Below are 22123 nucleotides of genomic sequence, written 5' to 3' on the forward strand. Positions count from 1 at the left end.
TATACAAAAAATAAAAAGAAGAAAACAAACATGTCTAGAGCCATGTTCAGGTCTACTATTAAAAAAATAAAATAAAACTTAAAGTGTTTAATAGACAGCTTTTCTTTGTCCATTAATACTGTTCTATTAAAAACCTTAAACTAAACATACTTCAGAGCATCTGTGTGGTTTTTAGTGATGCACAACAGGAAGAACTGAGTGTTCAAACATGCATAATGACAAACCTTCAACATATATAATAGTGTGAGATCACGAGGCATACAGGGACTCTTTATTGCCCTTTGCATTGTGGGTTTTGTGCACGTTGCTGTCTATACACTGTTTGGCATGTGTTAGACCTGGAGCCTGTGTGTTATAAATCTAAACTTCCACTCTCATTGACATTTAGAATGTGAAGTGAGTTTATTATAAAGGGTAATCTGGGTGCAGTGTTGGGAAGGTTACTTTGGAAATGTAATAGGTTACAGATTACAAGTTACCCTGTTTAAAATGTAATAGTAGTGTAACGTTTTCAATTACTTTATTAAAGTAATGTAACTAATTACTTTTGAGTACTTTTTGATTACTTTTCTAAATTTGTGAAAATTAAAGAATAATAAGTAAAAGCATACACATCAACATAAATACAGTTATCTAATAAGCATGTGACGTATTCTGTGTAATAAACTCCTGAAACATTGGTGTTTTTTTTAAACTGCGGTCTCTTTGTATATGATGATAGTTTTCTCAAAATAAGTAAAATGCACATGAAGTGACACAGAGCAGTTCTAGAAATTATGTTTATGTGCTTGTGTACTCCTATATTGAGGCGGCAGAGGTTGAAAACGCTGCGAGCTTCAGTAGGCCTATGTGTAGTAAATGAAACTGCATGTCTTTGCCATTAATTTACAGGAGGGACGGACTAGGAAACAAATTCAGACTGGACAATTCAAACTCATACAAACAAATTCATGGACAAAACTATTTTTTATCTATTTTAAATCTTTAATTTGGGGACATGCAAAATAATCAAAAGTTCTCTCCTGAACTGCACCTTCACTTCCACTCTTCTCTTCAGTCTCTTTATTTATCTCTCTCATGACTTTAATACTCAAGATTGAACAAAACTATACTTTACAATACAATACTCTACAATACTACAATATCTTTATAGAAAAATCCTAATACTGTACACAAGTCATATTTTTCCCTTACAAAAATTAACCATGCTTTTATTAGCCTATATAAAAGTAAAATAACCTTGTTTCATTTTTTTTTTTGCAAATGGATTTGTATTTATTTTTAAATAAATACATTTGTAAAATAATTTTACATTTTTGTTTATCACAGTTAAACAATATTAACCATTTTCTCTGGATTTATAGTTAAATATTAAAATGTTAATTTTCGTAAGGGTTGTGTTGTTGTCTGTCGTAGCTCCCCCTAAACCTATAAAAAAAAAATCGGAATTTTTTTCAGCTAAATTACTACTGTATCATTACAACAGATAATAATTATGTCCTTTATATAGTATTTTGAGTGATGACTGATGAGCAACGTGCTGCTGCTTGATTAAATAAATAAAAAAACAAAGACAAAAAAGCATCTTTACAGATGAAACTGACCTGAAACCCTGAACAGTAGTTCTGCTTCTCTGCTCCAGCTGTGCGCTTCCACAGTCCACTCTTTTCTCTCTCTCTCTCGCATTGATTACTCTGAGTCTGATCCAAACCGTTTGGCGGAGGCGCGGAGAGCGCGCGAGTCATGACTAACAATTCATGATTTATTAGAGATCAAATGGCGGATTCGCAAATGATCGCTTTAGTACATTCGGCAGGCAATTATACAATAATGATATTAAATAGTGGGGCAAAATCGTCTGCCAGGACACCGGGAATTGTCCCGGTTCTCCCGGTGTCCAGTCCGCGCCTGATTTCCACAGACACGCAGAATGTGCAAGTCATATATTGCATTTTTGGGGCTTAATATTCACAGACACTAGTCCATGTCATGTTTTGATTCAAGTGTACTGACCTACTTTTGATTTAGTCATCCAAAATGTGGCATATTCCGTCCGCGTTAGGCATTCCGTTTTTATGACTGGATTCTATGAACCAGACTGTGTTTCCACATCCCGGAAATTATTAGGGCGGTATGTCTCAGAATAGTCAGTGCAATTTGGGAAATAAATCAGTTAAATCTGAATGTGGATGTGTGTAAATATTCAAATGTAATCCCCTTTGTAATCGTTAAAAATTTCATAAGTAACTGTAATTTAATTACTCATTTTTTCGTAGTAACTGTAACTAATTACAGTTACAATAATTTTGTAATTAAATTACGTAACGCCGTTACATGTAACTAGTTACTCCCTAACACTGTCTGGGTGAGTATGGCTAAAATAACATCTGTTTAGGTAAACTGATCTAAGATAATAGATTCAGATAACAGTTCGCAATAAAAAGAGAATAAAACATGAGCACACAAATGCCGAAAGAGTCTGCAATTTTAAGGCAGAATGTTCAAGCAACATCCTATAATATTATTGTAATTATTTTATATCCATCCATATAAAAAAATGACAACCATGCCATTTTATAAAACACCATCTATGGTAGGGACACAATCGTCTACGTACACAGCAAATAAACACATTTTATTGTCATAATTTAGCTGTGCAATAATGTTAAAACAGGTCTTCAAATGTTTATTATGACCCCAAAGAAACACACAACATCATGTCTCACACAACAGCAGAAACCAAAAACCATTTTTCCATAGCTTTGTTTTCAACACATACATGCTTAGCTCTGTATGAACTCATGAAGCACTTGCTTCTGTCTGATTCTCCATCACACCCATACGAACCTACCACCAGATCATCTAACACTAAGTTACATTTACATTTATGCATTTAGCAGACGCTTTTACCCAAAGTGACTTACATTACATTCAGGCTATATGTTTTTTTTTACCAGTATGTACAGTATGTTCCATGGGAAGATGTTTGAATGTGGACAGCAGAGCTGAAAATGTATGTCTGTACTGTCAGAAATGTACGGTGGCCGAGAGAGCTCAACACGCTGCAACTTAAAGGGATAGTTCACTTTCAAATTAAATTTTGATAAGTTTTAGCTTACCTCAAGGGCATCCAAGATGTAGGTTTCTTTGTTTCCACAGTATTTCCCATTTTGATATTTTTAGGTCAAACCGTTCTTTTCTGTGACTCATATAATGGAGGTCTATGGTCACCACCTCAAAGAGCATGCACAGAGGAGTCCAAATTAAACAATTCCCCATCGTAAGTACACATTGATGACCTAAGACACGAAATGAGCGGTTTGTGTAAGAAAACGAACAGCATTTATATCGTTTTTACCTCTTGTACACAACCACATCCAACTGATCTGAGGGCGGGAGTGCTTCCTGATGTGACGTGCGTGCGCTCTGGCTTAGTCTGCGCAATCGCGGAAAGCGCTGGAAGTGATCGCTGGAAGTGATCTCTTATTCTCAAACAATGAGCATGAAGCTGTGTCGTCAGTCAGTCATTTCCCATCATGCTTTAGAATAGCACAGTCAGTGGGGAGCAACTGCGCTCGACTGCTCAATCTGACACAACCGCCTCGCCATCGCGAGAGTTTTTTGGTAATCGTCAGCATGACATCAAAGCAAGGCGGACGGAACTCGGACACTTTTCTAACCGTCATGCATCTCGCGGTGATCACCGGTGATTGGTTCTGCACAGATTCTGCTCATCTCAAACAAGCCTTATATCTATAATGTTTTCAACAACTTGTAAATCATGAGAAAATTCCCATTCTAAACAGGAGGGCAGGGTTTCATATTTTATTGAAGCATCCCTGGGCGCCGCCATTGGCTAGCAGACCCCCACCTGCTGTTAGCATTCCATTGACTCCCATTCATTTTGGCGTCACTTTGACAGCGAATAACTTTACATCTGAGGCATTTAAAGACTCCATTTATCCATTCATTATTTCTAAAGAAACACGAAAATGTATAAAAGGCCCCACTACCTTGTATCTTACATTGTGGCCCCGTAGAAGCCGTTTTTGTAAAAAATAGGCTAACGATTGCATCATAACCTGCGACAGTAGAGAAATTACCGTATGGACAGGAGGAGAAGCTTGCAGGAAATCCTTTACTGTCTATGAGGCTATAGGGGGGACGTGGAGGCATGAAGTCAAGGGAGAAGCCCATAGAGAGTCCATAAAAGCAACGGGACAAAATTGTTCAATAACGTCTGTAAGATTCGGTGGGTGATTCAGATTTCTCTTGGCACAGCGATTAGAAGGCTTACAATTGTGAGACAGGTTGCACACGTGACATCTACATCATCAAGCTCAGTTTGAGTCTGCACAGTTCACTCGACCCCCAGGAAGTGCGTGCTTCTAATTGACTTCACTTGTCTCCGTTGAATCCAATGGGGTCGCTGTGTCCATTTCTTTTACTGTCTATGATTCTAAACAGTGACACGGGGCAGTGCAGTCGCCTGTCAATGACGTTAGTTACCCTTTGTTACTGCCTTTACTGACATAGAAACAACATGACAACAGTGTCGTGGACAAATGAAGAAGTAGCTTTGCGACAAACTTCAACTATAGTTCTATAGAAAGAGATGCCGATCTCACGTGTGTTTCACTTGACAATTGTTTTGATTCATATCTTTACAGAAAACGTATGCTATTATAACGATCAACAAGATTAGTATTATGGGGCATACATGCCAAATGCAGGGCATCGCATCTCTAAACCCACGCGAGGATGCATCTGATTCATAGTTTGATCGCGTCTTTGCATTGACTTAGTATGTAATCTACTCGCGCAAATCGTTGAACTCGCGTTAAATCCATGATTTATCTTTCCGTCTGATTGATGGCCGTCAGCGGTTGGGTAGAAGACAACAAATCCCATCATTCCACACTCCTTCTTAGCATGATCAAACCATGAGATTGTTATTGTTTTGGTAGTGCACCCTCTAGAATTTTTTTTTTTTGGCAAAAATAAAATAAAACAACAATATACAAAAACTCTCGTAGAGGAAAGATAATACACATGCGTATATACACATGTTGTCAATACAAATACAAAATGTACAAACCAAGCAGAAATAAAAACAAAACAAAACAAAAACGAAGAGGGGGAGCTACTTCAAAATACATAGGTTAAAGGCAAAAAGGCTAAAAAAAAATTCTCATTTGGAGCTGCACACACACACACACACACACACACACACACACACACGCACACAAGGGGAGATTAATCAAAACAGTAGTTTTCTAGATATGTCACTATACATTTTCCTTGCGATTTTAGTAGCTTTGATCTTTTTCAGTGAGGTAAAAAACAATTTAAAATCATTTATAAACCCAACAAAGGAAGGCTTAGAACATCTCCACTTACTGCAATGAATATGATATTTACCCATAAGAATAATCATATTGACTAAATCTGATACTGATGAATCTACATTATCCATATAAAAGAGGATGTGTGGCAAGGTGAGAGTAGGGATATTATCAATGATAAAAATTATAATGCATGGCCGCTTAGAACTTCCGTAATTTTTTGTGCAAAGTGCATTACAATAAAAGGGGTCCTATTATACGGAAGTTCTAAGCAGCCGTGCATTATAATTTCTTTCTTTCTTGTTTTCTTGTTATAACGACTTAATTTTCTTGTTATATCGACATAACTAAAGTCGTTTTCACAATATAATGACTTAATTTTCTCGTTATCTCGACATAACGTAAGGCGTTTTCTCGTTATAACGACTTAATTTTCTCGTTATCTTGACATAACGGAAGTCGTTTTCTCGTAATAACGACTTCATTTTCTCTAAGAAGTTACACAACTGCGCCAGCAGGTGGCACTATAGACCTGAATATAACTGATGGGGTGTTGTACACTGCCCACTTTACTGTACGCGGACCTTCCCCGTGATCGCTATAATTTGTGCAGTCTTGTTCATTACTGACATTTAAATAATTCATAAATGTTAAATGCTTGAATCAACATGATTATTTTGTGTATTAAGTTCTTGTTAGATGCATGAGTTTCACCAACACGTTCTGTGTCGTAAAATAACTGCTTATCAAAACCAAGGTTGATGTCACTGTATTCTGTTTGCAACTTTATCTTTATTTGTGCTTCTTTTAGGCACATGATTAGGTAGTTAATAAGCGGAGATGTTCTGTTTATCTACAGTAGGACGGGATTTAACGATATTGTGATGCTTCTTTTCCTTATTATTAATCATTATTGTTAACCATATTGATGAGAAATGTGATGTATATGTAAAGTACATAGGCTAATTTAATTCAGTTTTGTTCTATGATGTTGTATTCATTTTTTTCTGCACACACACATACACTACAGGTACACATGAGCGCTCTTTTCAAACAGAAGCTTGTAACGCACATGATATATCTGTCACAGAATATAAAGACTACTAAAAATTACATATTATATATAATTTATTTCAAACAAAGGGAAAATTATAAAAGTGAATTTAATCCAAGCAGCTCTAAAAGATCTTAGAATAGTTCTGCATCCTTCTGAAGGTGCTCAATTTTCGTTATGTTGAGATAACGAGAAAATTAAGTCATTATAACGAGAAAATGACTTTCGTTATGTTGAGATAACGAGAAAATTAAGTCGTTATAATGAGAAAACGACTTTTGTTATGTCGAGATAACGAGAAAATTTGGGGGTGTACTTAGTGTTTCAGTACTGCCCCGCCCCTTGCCAAAGCAGCAAGTTCTGTCTGCTCTGGTATAGTTAAGGGTCCCGTTCTTCGTGATCCCATGTTTTAAACTTTAGTTAGTGTGTAATGTTGTTGTTAGAGTATAAATAATATCTGTAAAATTCTAAAGCTCAAAGTTCAATGCCAAGTGAGATATTTTATTTAACAGAATTCGCCTACATCGAACGACCAGTTTGGACTACATCCCTCTACTTCCTGCAGTAATGACGCCACTAAAACCCACCCACATGAATACACATACCTCCGCCCACATGAATACACAAAAAAGGGGGGCGTAGTCTTGTTGCGTTCCGATGGAGAAGAGGAAGAGTTGCGTTTGTGTTTGTCGCCATGTCGTCGAATATATATATATATATATATATATATATATATATATATATATACTCTGCTCAAGAGCAAGTTTCCTCACTTCAATAATCTATATGTGAGTTTGCTGTGATTTTATTGCATACAATGTTTGATCAAAAATAACACATTCTTGACACAAATTGTGTAACTACACATTAGTGTGTAAAATTTCAACAAACTGTCTATGTTAGGATGAATAACTCAATGTCTTATCCTTATCTAGACAGAGGTGTGTTAAGAAATATCACAAGATGATTCTATAGGCTACTTAAAAAAAAAATTCACAGTGGATAATTTCAGCAGTGTTAGATGTGCAACAATAAACAAATGTTTAGAATGATAACCTTAAAAAAAACATTTCTAGCTGTGATATTTTTACTTGTCAGATTAAGACCTCAAGTGGTGAAAGTAGGCCAGTACACCTCCAACTCCATCACCCTGAATGTACCCCCACAGGGCTGTGTCCTGAATCCCCTGCTCTACTCTCTCTACACACATGACTGCGTGTCTTGCCACAGCTCCACATATATTATCAAATTTGCTGATGAAACTGTTGTTCTGGGCCTCATTTCCAACAACAGTGAAGCTACATACTTGGATGAGGTAGAGAAACTACCATCATGGTACCAGGACAATTGTCTCTCTGTGAATGTGAGCAAAACTAAAGAACTGATTGTGGACTTCAGGAAGAGACAGCAGCAGCCCTATACTCCTCTTATGATCAGCGGGACCCCTGTGGAGAGGGTGAGCAGCTTCAAGTACCTTGGTGTAAACATCTCCGAGGACCTGACTTGGACTACTCACATTCAAACACAGGTTAATAAAGCCAGGCAAAGACTTTAACATCTGCGACAGCTGAGGAAATTCAGGGTCTCACCAGCAATCCTGAAAGCTTTCCATTCATGGGGCCATAGAAAGTGTATTGACTCAGTGTGGTATGGAAGCAGCTCCAGTCAAGACTGCAAATCCCTACTCTCCCCTCTCTGCAGGACATCTACTGTACCTCAAACGCTGCAAAAGCAGAGCTGGAAAAATCATTAAGGACAAAAATCACCCTGGTAACTCTCTTTTCATTTTCCTGCCATCTGGTAAGCGCTTTTGTAGCCTGATGGCAAAACCTGAGAGATTTAGAAGGAGCTTCTTCCTCCTGGCCATCAGGCTCCTAAACTCAAACTCAGTCTCTTAACCTCTACATGACTTCACTTAATAATCAGTAAGATACTGAATATACTGACATTGACACTTGCACACAGCAATTTCTATTATTTTTATTTACATTTTTACCTCTATTGCTGCTATCTAAATACCCTGTACAACCTGTGTGCCTGACCATTTTATTTTATTAGCATTTTATTGTATTCTTATTTTATTCTTCTTATTATTATTATCTTACTTTTTCCATTTCTTATTTTTTTATATATAATTTTCTTGTGTTTGTATTCTTTAATAATTGCACTGTCCATGGAGCGGACCTGACTTACATTTCACTGCTGGTCATATGCTCTCCATATAACCATGTATGTGACAATTCAAATCTTGAATCAGTGACCATAGCCAGCTCATGCATTTGTAAGGAGCAAACTGTTGTATCGTAGACACCAGGGAAAAACTCAGAGAACACAGAAACTTCTGAATGGTCTCTCTTTATTAGGACTCATCTCTATAGCCAACACAGAAGACACCAAGCACACCCCACTGAGCGTTCTTCTCTGCTTTTAACAGTGCTACACAGCCCACACATCCAGTGCGCCACCGCCTCCTACTTGACAAACATAATATCACCCTTAACATACAACACAAACTGTGGGATCTCCATCATTATTGGGTAATTACTGTGAACAGTAATAAGAACAAAGACCTACATTTATCAGATAATCAGAATATGTTACACATAATAAGGAAACAATTCTTAGTGGTAGCCTAAAATTTAGGAGACAGCAGTGGCATTAATGTTTCATTTCTTTTCTATATTAGCATTTAGATGCTCGTGACAATATCTAGTTTGTCCAATGGATGTTTTCTCTAGCATTAAGACATGCAACATATTTTACAGCACTGCTCAGCTCCTCTGATGTATGGAATTACATTTGTTTCAATAAAAATTAAAATAACTTTATAAAACTGAACGTAACTTTTTCAGAAACTATCAAAAATATGCCATTACAAAAGAAGAAAAACATAATGAAAATGAAAAAAAAAATGAACTCAGTCGCACATATTTAACAGTCGTGGGGGCGGGCTTAACAGTGATCTACTCTGATTGGATAGTGAGCATTTGATGGACAGGTGCTCTCTGACCGGGAAGTACAGACATCACTCAGTGGTGCGCATATTGGAAAGCTCTCACGGTGATTAAATCTGGTCTCTACCACAAAAATTATTTTTCAGACAAAGTGAAATCAATTTCTTTTAAGCTTATACACAGGTTCTTTCTGTAGAGAAGTTTATACAAAGATTTAAATCTGACATTGATCTTACAAACTCTTTTTGTTCGAGTTCTGAAGAAACTGTACAATTATTTTGGTCATGTTACTACACTCAGAAACTTTGGGATGATAGGCTATTGGTGTGTTTGTCAAGTGTAAGATTTTGCCAGGCTTCTCAGTACATATGAAAACATTATATTTGGGTATTATGACTCTGACCCCACACACGAAAATATCAGTTTTGTTATTAATTTAAAAAAAATCCTAAACAATTTTCACATTCACATATGCAAATTCTCCAACTGTAAACCTGTTTTCTCTGTTTTCCTAAAAGAAATGGAAAACTATTTGAATGTAATCTCAGTATCTACTAATAAGAAAGCTATAAGGACTGTTAGAATTTGCTCCGCCTTTGATCATGTGTAATTTTGTTTAGATTTTGGCCCTCTTTTCTTTAGTTCTATTTTTTTTTTTTTTTTTTTGGTGGATATTATGTGCTGTATGTTTATGCTTTTGTATTTTTTTGTTCTCTGCATTAAAAAAGAAAAGAAAAAAGATAAAAAACTCGCGGTGATTTGTATGCAAAACGTCTCGCTTTGTATTACTAAATATGTAAATAATATTTGACCTTCGATCGTCTCAGTCTGTAAAGATAAGCTCTCAGGAGACACGGAGCGGCGTCATCTTCCTCCTCCGCTTGTCCTTCAAGGAAGCTTGAAGTAAGCTTGTGCTACTGAAGTAACCAATAACATCTATACAAGTTTTTCATGTTACAGTGTGCAACAGTTTGTTGCGGGATATTATTGCCATTCAGTAACACAAGCTTACTTCAAGCTGCCTTGAAGGACAAGAGCTCATCTTTACAGACTGAGACGATCTAAGGTCAAATATTATTTACATATTTAGTAATACAAATCACAGCGAGAGCTTTCCAATATGCGCGCCACTGGGTGGCGTCTGTACTTCCCGGCCAGAGAGCACCTGTCCATCAAAAGTGTACTATCCAATCAGAGTAGATCACTGTTAAGCCCGCCCCCACGAGAAGTTTGTTTCAAAACACCAAACGAAAAACTGCGAAGTGTAAGCGAAATCTGTGGCAATGAATTCAGAATCCACGATTAGCGAAACAAATCTTTGAAAAACATTAACAAAGAATGAAGCATATTTGAAGAGCCTGTTAAATTTGTGCAACTGTGTTAATTTTTTTCATTTTCATTGTGTTTTTCTTCTTTTGTAATGGCATATTTTTGATAGTTTCTGACAAAGTTATACAGTTTTATAAAGTTTCGTTCATTTTTATTGAACCAAATGTAATTCCATACTGATGTTGATCATTCCGGTTGAGTGTCTGACGTGTGCACGTTCCCGCACGAACATTTGCTGGACAGCGACCTCTGTTCACAGTTTTCAGTATTGCTCTTTGTTATCAGCCTACATATTAAAAAAGTATAGTTAACTTATGTTAACAAAAAAAAACCTTTTTGTAAAGTGTTATCATCTTTAGTTACTTGCAGTATTACTGTACATTTGAAAAATAAATAAATGAAGTGTTAAACGTGTATTTTTAATGTTACATTACTTTTGATGGCTGAATTAATATATTTATTACTTATATAGATGAAAATACTGTACATTAAATAACAATAGATGGAAATAGAATAAGAAAAAACAAATACTATATTGATTAAATGTGGATTCATTGATTTTGCAATTTGCAAAGATTAAAAGATTAATATAAATTTGTATATACAGCCCATGACTCCCATTTTCATAAATTAAGTCGGGGATAATGGGGCCTGATTAATCCAGCACAGAGAGAGTCTGCCTTCCTCCAACAGTAGTTATTAAGTAATTAAAAAACTAATTAAAGAAATTCAGTAATGAAAATTAAAGTTATACTTAAAAAATGCATCCTGTATTTTTTAGATTGCATTATTTTTAATGACTGAATTTATTTAAATATGAAATATAATGAAATGAAATAATGCAAATATAGAATAGAAATAAAATAACCAATATAATAATGAAGTAATGTTTCAATGATTTTGCTCTGTATGTGTGTGTGATATATGAATATGAATGATTATGTCTATACATTCATAAGCACACACACACACACACACACACACACACACACACACACACACACACACACACACACACACACACACACACAAACACACACACACATACATACATATACATAAATTTGTATAATATATGTATATATGCAGACCCAAAATTGCATTTTCATGCAGCTTTGCTCCTCTGTATAATTAATGATGTGTTCAAGACCAAAACTGCAGTGCATTAAAAAAAAAAAAAAAAAAAAAAAAATATTGGCCACCGCTGAAGTTGTGAAGTGAAGGCGACAGTTTCAGAAGGGTGTTTTTCTCAGAATAATGATGGTCTGATCTACGTGTCTTTTCCAGTGAACTGAAAGGCCCGTTCTGCTCTTCTGACAAGAACATATTTTAAACTAATTCTTTAAAAAGGAGTCAAGTTTAATGTAGATTAAGTGGATGACTTTGTCCTGCAATTATATGGAGAAACTTTTAAATCACTTAATTCATTTAAATCCTGAAAAAGGCCAATAGAGTGATTCAAATCTCACATTAGCCAGTTTGACTAATTTTATCATATTTTACATAACACTAAGTACCTCATATCAAAATGAGTCAAGGTTTCTCAGGTCACTTATTAAAGCAATAAAAATGACTCAGACAGTTTGTGAGCAAGATGATTATATAACTGATACATACATATATTTACACATTCTAGTAGAGTATTTGCATATGTGCCATTTACTGAACATGAAAATGAGAGTACATATCATACAAAAAACCACAGGCCAAATGTGCTGAACACTAAGATCTTGATCATTATCAGGCTGAGTAGATTTTTCTAAGATGCATCACCTTTATATTACATCTTCACATGGCTTTCCATTGTTTCGAGAAGAACAACCCTTTATGTAATATGTAAAGAGCATTTCATGAATCTATTATAAACAGATTAAGAAAAAAAGTTGGAACATCATATGGATACCACATGAAATGCTAAACACTGAAAACATTAAGTGCACCATATCACCAGATCAATGACAGATGGAAATAGTTGGTTTATAATGAAAACAGGAAGTTTTTTTTTTTTTCACACAGTGCCATCTTAACCACTATGAAAACATATGACTTGTGTGGGATCTTGATAAAAAAAACAATAATTTAATTGAATGCTTAGGCAAAACAGTACTTACATCTAAATAAGTGAAATACACATTAATAATCTATAGAAAATAATAATTAGTAGAATTGCAAACCCAGTTCCAAAAAAGTTGGGACACTGTACAAATTGTGAAAAAAAAAAAAAAAAAATGCAATGATGTCGAAGTTTCAAATTTCTATTTTATTCAGAATACAACATAGATGACATATCAAATGTTTAAACTGAGAAAATGTATCATTTTAAGGGAAAAATCAGTTGATTTTAAATTTCATGGCATTAACACATCTCCAAAAAGTTGGGACAAGGCCATGTTTGCCACTGTGTGGCATCCCCTCTTCTTTTTATAACAGTCTGTAAACGTCTGGGGACTGAGGAGACAAGTTGCTCAAGTTTAGGAATAGGAATGTTGTCCCATTCTTGTCTAATACAGGTTTAGTTGCTCAACGTCTTAGGTCTTCTTTGTCACATCTTCCTCTTTATGATGCACTAAATGTTTTCTATGGGTGAAAGATCTGGACTACAGGCTGACCATTTCAGTATCCGGATCCTTCTTCTACTCAGCCATGATGTTGTAATTGATGCAGTATGTGGTCTGGCATTGTCATGTTGGAGAAGATTTCTGGATGGGGGCATATGTTGTTCTAGAACTTGGATATACCTTTCAAGATTGATGGTGCTGTTAGATTTTGCTGTATTTGGCTGAGCAGTAGTTTGGGTGGCTCGCCAATGTACTAGATTTCTCTAATACATAAAATAAGTAAGTTTGACCAAAGTTCTTGTGGGGATAAGAATTTATTGAAGGTAGCAATGCATCAGTTCCTCAGCAGTGTTGTTAGCATGTTATCCTTCAAACAATCTTAACCCAAGGTACTGTCTGTGAGACCAGACCTTTATACCTTTTAACAAATGTGCTACAAACAATACAATAACACCCCATGGAGAGCCAATGATAGTGTAACCTTTTGATGACTTCTTAGGATCTCTCCCATGGAGAGCCCATTCATTGATCTTATGTTGACCTTAGAGGCTGATTGTATGGGCCATTTGGTTTACACTTCTGTGAACAAAGAACAGTTGGCTACAGTTTGCAAATAAGTTCAACTAAAGTTAATTAAAAACAAATAATCTTTCAGTGCCTTTCCAGATGTGTAAGCTGCCCATGCCCAACACAGTCTCACTCCCTACTCGTCAAATGTCTGACGCATGGTCAAGTGTTGCTTTGGTCAAACTCACCTCTGAATGCTGTTTTACCTGCAGTTGAGTGTTGTTAAACTCACCGCTGATGAACGCGCTAATCCTTTGCACAGAGGGCACGGTGATATCAGATTGCGAGGGTTTTTAAACATCAAAAAACAGTTTGAGGGCCAGATAAAAATGATCTGGTGGCCGCCATTTGACTCGCCCTGGCATAGATAATTTTTTGTAGCCTATTCTTTTCTTATTTGTATTAATTGTAGTCTCGACCCACACAAGGCAGACAACGAGTTGCGGTGTGCTATAGGGTGACCATATAAGCCATTTTCCCGGGACGCGTCCTTGCCAGGATTTCTATATTGCCTAAAACATCCAAAGTAGTTTGACCAATAACATGCAGGTATGTTACATAATCAACCAATCGTATCGTGTGAGAAGGTGAGATCAACAGAGAACGATCAAAGCAATGCAAATACACGTACGTGTTTGTTCGTTCATGCGACTTGAAGCGTCGCTGTGCACCGATCATTGTATGACACCAAAGTATCAAGAGATTGATTTGAATGCATAAGGAGCCGTCTGCTCTGCTCTCTATAGCTCTTATGAATGTCATACAATGATCGATCTGCACAGCATAAACAGCCAAAATCTGTATATTTTAGGCAATATAAGAATCCTGTCAAGGACGTGTCCTGGGAAAATGGTTCATATGGTCACCCTAGGTGTGCTGACCCAAGATGTCAAATTTCAACACTGTTGAAATCTTTTGAAGTCTATCGGACTAACCTGCACGTTGAAAAATGACGCCAAAGGTATACCCAGTGCATTAAAAAGTGACGCCAGGGTCCCTTGACCATGCGTCAGACATTTGACGAGTAGGGAGTGAGACTGTTGCCATGCCACACGCACTCATGTAACCCCATACCATCAGAGATGCAGGCTTCTGAACTGAGCGCTGATAACAACTTGGGTTGTCCTTGTTTTCTTTAGTCCAGATGACATGGTGTCCCAGTTTACCAAAAAGAACTTCAAATTTTGATTCGTCTGACCACAGAACAGTTTTCCACTTTGCCACAGTCCATTTTAAATTAGCCTTGGCCCAGAGAAAACGCCTGCGCTTCTGGATCATGGTTCGATGTGCCTTCTTTTTTGACCGATAGAGTTTTAGCCGGCAACGGCGAATGGCACTGTGGATTGTGTTCACCGACAAAGTTTTCTGGAAATGTTCCTGAGCCCATGTTCTGATTTCTATTACAGTAGCATTCCTGTATGTGATGCAGTGCCGTCTAAGGCCCCGAAGATCACGGGTATCCAGTATGGTTTTCCAGCCTTGACCCTTACGCACAGAGATTGTTCCAGAATCTCTGAATCTTTGGATGATATTATGCAGTGTAGATGATGATAACTTTAAACTCTTTTAAATTTTTCTCTGAGAAACTCTATATTGTACCAGTATTTTTCTCCGGGGAATTGGTGATTCTGTGCCCATCTTGATTTCTGAGAGACACTGCCACTCTGAGAGGCTCTTTTTATACCCAGTCATGTTGCCAATTGACCTAATAAGTTGCAAATTGGTCCTCCAGCTGTTCCTTATATGTACATTTAACTTTTCCGGCCTCTTATTGCTACCTGTCCCTCCTTTTCGGAATGTGTAGCTCTCATGAAATCCAAAATGAGCAAATAGCATGACATTTCAAAATGTCTCACCTTCAACATTTGATTTGTTATCTAAATCTATTATGAATAAAATATAAGTTTATGAGATTTGTAAATTATTCCATTCCTTTTTTACTCACAATTTGTACAGTGTCCCAACCTTTCTGGAATCGGGTTTGTATTTAAATTGTTATTTTCTACATTTTATTTATCTAAATAAAGTTGTGACATTTTAAGTTTAAATATTTAATACACATTTTAAATAAAGAATAATACATATGAAAAAATAAATTTAATAATTATTTAATAAATATTTGATTATTTGAATTAAATATTGATCTCTTAAGTGTTCTTTTTTAAATGAATGATGGATGAAGTTATCACACAAATTATTTCCATTATGTACTACAATACATTTCCCTTTTAGTTTAATATTTGTATTTTGAACACCCATGTCAGTGCGTGTACTTTTTTGTGTGATTGTGAAAAATGAATTTGTCACTGTGAATTTGACTCATGTAATTGATGAATTACAGTCCTTCTGTGCTTTGGACACAAAGAATGCAATGTAGATAATATTTTACACAAGTTGAAAATTAATTAAAAGACATAGGACTTTCTTTTCTTGTGTTGGGCATCAGCAAAAAAATGCACTTTCTAAAGATATGCTGTAAACTTATGAGGAGTCATAAATTTACAGCACATCCTCAGAAAGTGCAGTTTTTTTGTATTTTATCTTTTCACAATCTCTGCTTGCAAAAAGCATGCAAACCCAGTATAGCAAATGTGATTGTCTGTGTGAACTTTGAAGAAGAGGAGGGGGGATGAAGTATATTTCCTTATCAAACCACAGATCTGAGTTTCTATTTAGCATCACGTCCGAGAAAAAAAAAAAGAAGCATTTAAAGATGTGGTGCAGACTTGGACTGTCTCAGACATCTGCAGCAGCTCATTATCAAAGCTTGAAGATCAGCTTCAGATCAGAAACCATGAGGGCATCTTCTTTGTGTCTGTTGTTCGGGCTGGTCCTGCTGATGGCCCAGACTTCTGCTCAGTGTAAGTTCTCTTGAAGTACAGTTTTGTGACTAAATTATTAAGACATGAAGTTGTACATAAAGTTTAAAGGGATTCAAATGGATCAAATTACAAATAAAATAATTTTACAGCCAGGTACCATAGTGGAACCTTAGTATGTTCATCAATGAACTTTGATTTCTCCAGTGAGCTAAAAACATACAGAGCTTGAAAGAACCCAGTAACAAACTGATGCTGATTAACCAGCCAGATATGGTCCTTCACAGAACCTAAAGTTCTAGAAAGGACCTTTATTTTGAAGGATGAATAGTATCAAAATAATATTTGGTTGGATATTCAATCAATTTTATGGTTCTTTCCTAAAACTAGATAATATATGTTATCTCACCAACAGCTCAGGCTGCTGGTCCAATTCCTGAGGAGTGTTGCTTCAATTTTATCGACTTTCAAATTCCAACCGCTAAAATTGTGAGTGCTCTGAAGACAGAATCGCATTGCCCTGTCCCTGGCATTGTGTAAGTATTTAACTCTAAAATATATTACTTAGAAAAACTAATAAACTCTCCTTTTAATTTGTAGACAAATGATAAAACGGATTTTGCGTATATATGAAAATGTGAACTTTCCCCGCAGGGTTACGACACCTAGAACCAGATTTTGTGTGGATCCAGCAGAGGACTGGATAAAGAGTTTTATGGAGAAGAAAGCAGCTCAACAAAACAAAAAATAATACTGTTACTGCTTAATACATCTGTCCTTTCCTAAGAAATGAAATTTTGCATCTCCTGAAACTGAATGTTAAACTCTTTTCATTGGTAACACTTTACAATAAAGTTCATTAGTTAACATTAGTTAACTACTTTAGATAACATGAACTAAGAATGAGCAATACCTCTACAGCATTTATTAATCTTAGTTGATGTTAATTTCAGCATTTATGGAACCTTTTTGTAAAGAATTACCTTTTCATTTAGCACTTAATCTTTGCAAATAAATATTAAAATGCAATGAGATTACCTGGTGTCAGACTCATTTGAATGTGTGCATATTCATGTAGACCTATTAAATTAGCATAAATAGTAGACAATATGGTATAACTCTCATCAGGAAACATCTCATGTTTAATAATGTACAGTTAGGCAGTAAGAATAAAAGATGAAGATAACAAAAAAACAATCAGAAATTTGCGTATACACATACAAATAAAGAAACATGTTTGTGTAAAAGACACAACAACAGTGTTGAGTCAGATTGTTTTATTTTATTACATTTCTGTAAAATGTGAGGAGTTTTAATATTTTGAACACTCTCATTGACATTTAGAATGTGAAGTGAGTTTATTATAAAGGGTAATCTGGGTGAGAATGGCTAAAATAACATCTGTTTAGATAAACTGATCTAGGACCAGCCATAACAATTAAAAGTCCAAGATCAGTTTAGGAACATATTGAGGGACATCTAACATAATCGGATCACAAAAAAAAAAAAGAATAAAACATGAGCAGACAAATGCTGTTAAAGTCTGCAATTTTGAGGCAGAATGTTCGCGCAATATCCTGTAATATTATTGTAATTATTTTATATCCATCCATATAAAGAAATGACAATTGTTATTAATATCAATGATCATTTTGTATAACACCATCTATGGTAGGGACACAATTATATACGTACACAGCCAGCAAACGGGTTTAAACACATGGAAATTTGTTATTGTCATAATTTAGCTGCGCATTAATGTTAAAACAGGTCTTCACATGTTTATGACCCCAAAGAAACACACAACATCATGTCTCACACACCAGCAGAAACCAAAAACCATTCATCCATAGCTTTGTTTTCAACACATACATGCTTAGCTCTGTATGAACTCATGAAGCACTTGCTTCTGTCTGATTCTCCATCACACCCATACAAACCTACCACCAGACCATCTAACACTAAGTTACATTTACATTTATTCATTTAACAGACACTTTTACCCAAATTGATTTACAGCGCATTCATGCTATACGTTTTTTCCAGTATGTGTTCCATGGGAAGATGTGTCAATGTGGACTGAAGAGCTGAAAGTGTCTGTCTGTACTGTCAGAAATTATTAAAAACATTAAGTATTGTTTATAATAAACACAATTTTAAATTAAAGGAATGTTGGTCAATATTCTCACTCTAATCGAAAGGTCGAGAACATACTTGACATACTGGGCATGTGGTGCAAAATAATAGTCAACCAGAAGAGGGCGATAAAGTCGTGCGTGGATGTATCATTCCTTCATGTTACATTGGAAAGTGCAGTAAACTGTAATGTAGCACTCCAGCATGTGTTTCTTATGGGGTCATAAAACATCAGAGCATCAAAAGAGATGCAAGGAGTGTCTGGTTTTATAAGGAATGGAGCTTCATCATGTCTTTAAAAGATTTTTCCTTTTTTCTTGTTCTTTTCCATTGTCCTGAGAGAAAAAAAACAGAAACATTAGTGAAGAATTTGATTAAAATAATTATTAATTATGGTTACTGTAAATTTCAATATTTTTCCATGTCTTCGATTTACAGGTGCATCTCAATAGATTAGAATGTCATGGAAAAGTTCATTTATTTCAGTAATTCAATTCAAATTGTGAAACTTGTGTATTAAAATCAACGCACACAGGCTAAAGTAGTTCAAGTCTTTGGTTCCTTAATTGTAATGATTTTGGCTCACATTTAACAAAAACCCACCAATTCACAACAAATCAGAATATTGTGACATGCTAATCAACTCAAAACACCTGCAAAGGTTTCCTGAGCCTTTAAAATGGTCTCTCAGTTTGGTTCTCTAGGATACACAATCATGGGGAAGACTGCTGATCTGACACTTGTCCAGAAGACAATCATTGACACCTTTCAAAAGGAGGTTAAGCCACAAACATTCATTTCCAAAGAAGCTGGTTGTTCACAGAGTGCTGTATCCAAGCATGTTGACAGAAAGTTGAGTGGAAGGAAACAGATGCACAACCAACCGAGAGAACCGCAGCATTATGAGGATTGTCAAGTGAAATTGATTTAAGAATTTGAGTGAACTTCACAAGGAATGGACAGAGGCTGGGGTCAAGGCATTAAGAGCCACCACACACAGACGTGTCAAGGAATTTGCTGAACCACAGACAACATCAGAGGCGTCTTACCTGGGCTAAGGAGAAGAAGAACTGGACTGTTGATCAGTGGTCCAAAGTCCTCTTTTCAGATGAGAGCAAGTTTCGTATTTTATTTGGAAACCAAGGTCCTAGAGTCTGGAGGAAGGGTGGAGAAGCTCATAGCCCAAGTTGCTTGAAGTCCAGTGTTAAGTTTCCAAAGTCTGTGATGATTTGGGGTGCAATGTCATCTGCTGGTGTTGGTCCATTGTGTTTTCTGAAAACCAAAGTCACTGCACCCCTTTACCAAGAAATTTTGGAGCACTTCATGCTTCCTTTCTGCTGACCAGCTTTTTGAAGATGATTTTATTTTCCCAGCAGGATTTGGCACCTGCCCACACTGCCAAAAGCACTACAAGTTGGTTAAATGACCACGGTGTTGGTGTGCTTGACTGGCCAGAGAACTCACCAGACCTGAACCCAATAGAGAATCTACAGGGCATTGTCAAGAGGATGATTTAAGAATTAATGCAAGTGGATCCCCTACAAAGTATTGAGTACATGTACAGTAAATTAACATACTTTCCAGAAGGCCAAAAATTCACTTTGTCAATTTGTTGAGATAGTGAATTGGTGGGTTTTGTTAAATAAGAGCCAAAATCAAAAGAACCAAAAACTCAGTCTGTGTGCACTGAATTTAATACACAAGTTTCACAATTTGAGTTGAATTATTGAAATTAACTTTTCCATGACATTCTAATTTATTGAGATGGATCTGTAATTTTTTAATGACTGATAACATTATATCACTACTATTCGCAAGTTTAAAGTATTTTTTTGTTGTTGAAAAGAAAATAATACTCAGCAAGGACACATTAAATTTGATCAAGAGTGACTGTAATGATTTCTATAAATGTCATAATTATTTTAAATAATTGCTGTTCTTTTGAAATTTCTATAAAAAATCCTGGAGGTGAAAAAAAATCTACAGACAACAAACTTTTGAACGGTAGTTAATGTATAACTGATGTTTGTTTTGGGGTTTCGTTTCATGTTCTTGTTTTCATGTCTTTAATTTTGTAGTTTGACTTATGCTGTTTGTGTCATGCTTCCCTTGCCCTCTTGTCTTCATGCTATTGGTTTCCACATTCTGTATATTATTGTTTTTACTCTATGCCCCGCCTTTCAGAAACGCATCGTCTTTTATAAAGCTCATCTGTCTGAAGTACAGTTTTATTTTTCTCAAAATTTAGTTTTTTTCCTTTTAATTTTTCTGGATTCTGTTTTTTTCTGTTTTAATTTTTCTTGACTCCTTTTTTGATTAATCAAAAAGCATGTCTAATTAATTAAAATCATGAAACTTATACATTTTCACAAATTTATTAAAAGTTTAACAAAAAATACATTTAGAGTCCTAGGAAATGTTTTATTTCTCACCATATTTCATTATTGTTACCAAAGTCTGTGTTTTAGCATGTCTAATTATTTTAATGCATAAAAAAACTTAATTTGTTAATTTTTTTTTCTAAAAAGTAGCCATATGATTTTTTTCTTCCCCTCAGAAAATTTTCTGGTTATCAAATAAAGACATAAAACATCAATTTCATTGAGCTTTTAATTATTGAAAATGAAGCAAACTTTATTATTGGGCAAACAAAGGGTATTACTATAAAAATTATAGTTGTGTGATTATTCCCAAAAAATAATATGCTGAAATCACTGTGAGTGACACATGCGCTTCAGTATCAGTACGTAATGCATGTAGTAAACAAAACCGTGCATCTACGGCATTCATTAACAGAGACACCGAACATGCAAAATTCATATTTAAATCGACTTTTGTTGCTTAAGATTTACAGATACCAGTCCATGTTGTGATTTGATTAAAGTGTAATGACCTACTTTTGATTAATTCATAAAAAAATTTGACAAATAACGTAACATTTCGTGTTAAACTGTGACTTCCATTTTTATGGCTGGATTCCGAGATTCCGTTCACGTTTTCCGCATTGAGGATATCATAGGGCCATACAATAAAACCGGTTATAAACTAGGTATTTGTTGCATCTAGTGGGAACATAATTTCCGATTATTATGACTTAAACTGTCTTTTTACGCATTGCGTATCGTGCCGTGTAAACATAGAACCATGTCTGCATTTGTGATCGGAGAAAGGACAAACAACAAGCTACTCTACACTGCTCAAAACTTGTGTTTGAATCATCAGTGGCAAATTATTTTAGTATGAAAACGTACTTACAGGCTGTGAGTCAGAAGTGTCCTCCGTAAAATTAGCTACACACATCTAAATGTTTGGGTTGGACTGTTCTGGAACAGAGTCGTTAAAGACCCTGTAAAGGCAATTC

General features: G+C 35.6%; 3 protein-coding genes across 3 annotated transcripts in view; 2 read left to right on the top strand and 1 right to left on the bottom strand.

Moving 5' to 3' along the window:
* Positions 1-22123, top strand: part of LOC132133412 (C-C motif chemokine 3-like) — a 57154-nt gene that overhangs the window by 18654 nt on the left and 16377 nt on the right. The gene's annotated exons all lie outside the window — the stretch shown is intronic.
* LOC132133411 (C-C motif chemokine 4 homolog) lies at positions 16510-17660 on the top strand. The gene is made up of 3 exons (XM_059546213.1): positions 16510-16668; positions 17042-17162; positions 17281-17660. Exons 1-3 carry the CDS (start codon positions 16521-16523, stop codon positions 17375-17377), a joined length of 366 nt encoding a protein of 121 aa, XP_059402196.1. The 5' UTR covers positions 16510-16520; the 3' UTR covers positions 17378-17660.
* LOC132133410 (septin-7-like) overlaps positions 17889-22123 on the bottom strand; it is a 51621-nt gene continuing 47386 nt past the window's right edge. Inside the window, exon 13 of the mRNA XM_059546211.1 lies at positions 17889-19097. Coding sequence (XP_059402194.1) covers positions 19058-19097 — 40 coding nt within the window. The 3' untranslated portion in view covers positions 17889-19057. The remainder of the gene's footprint in view (positions 19098-22123) is intronic.

This window comes from Carassius carassius, chromosome 50 (assembly GCF_963082965.1).
Source record: "Carassius carassius chromosome 50, fCarCar2.1, whole genome shotgun sequence".
Lineage (NCBI taxonomy): Eukaryota > Metazoa > Chordata > Actinopteri > Cypriniformes > Cyprinidae > Carassius > Carassius carassius.

Excerpts from the sequence above, each read along its gene's own strand:
- LOC132133411 (XM_059546213.1), top strand. The coding sequence starts at position 16,521 with ATGTGGTGCAGACTTGGACTGTCTCAGACATCTGCAGCAGCTCATTAT. Across the intron at positions 16,669-17,041 it reads GGCCCAGACTTCTGCTCAGT|CTCAGGCTGCTGGTCCAATT; the intron begins GTAAGTTCTCTT and ends TCTCACCAACAG. Across the intron at positions 17,163-17,280 it reads TGCCCTGTCCCTGGCATTGT|GGTTACGACACCTAGAACCA; the intron begins GTAAGTATTTAA and ends CTTTCCCCGCAG.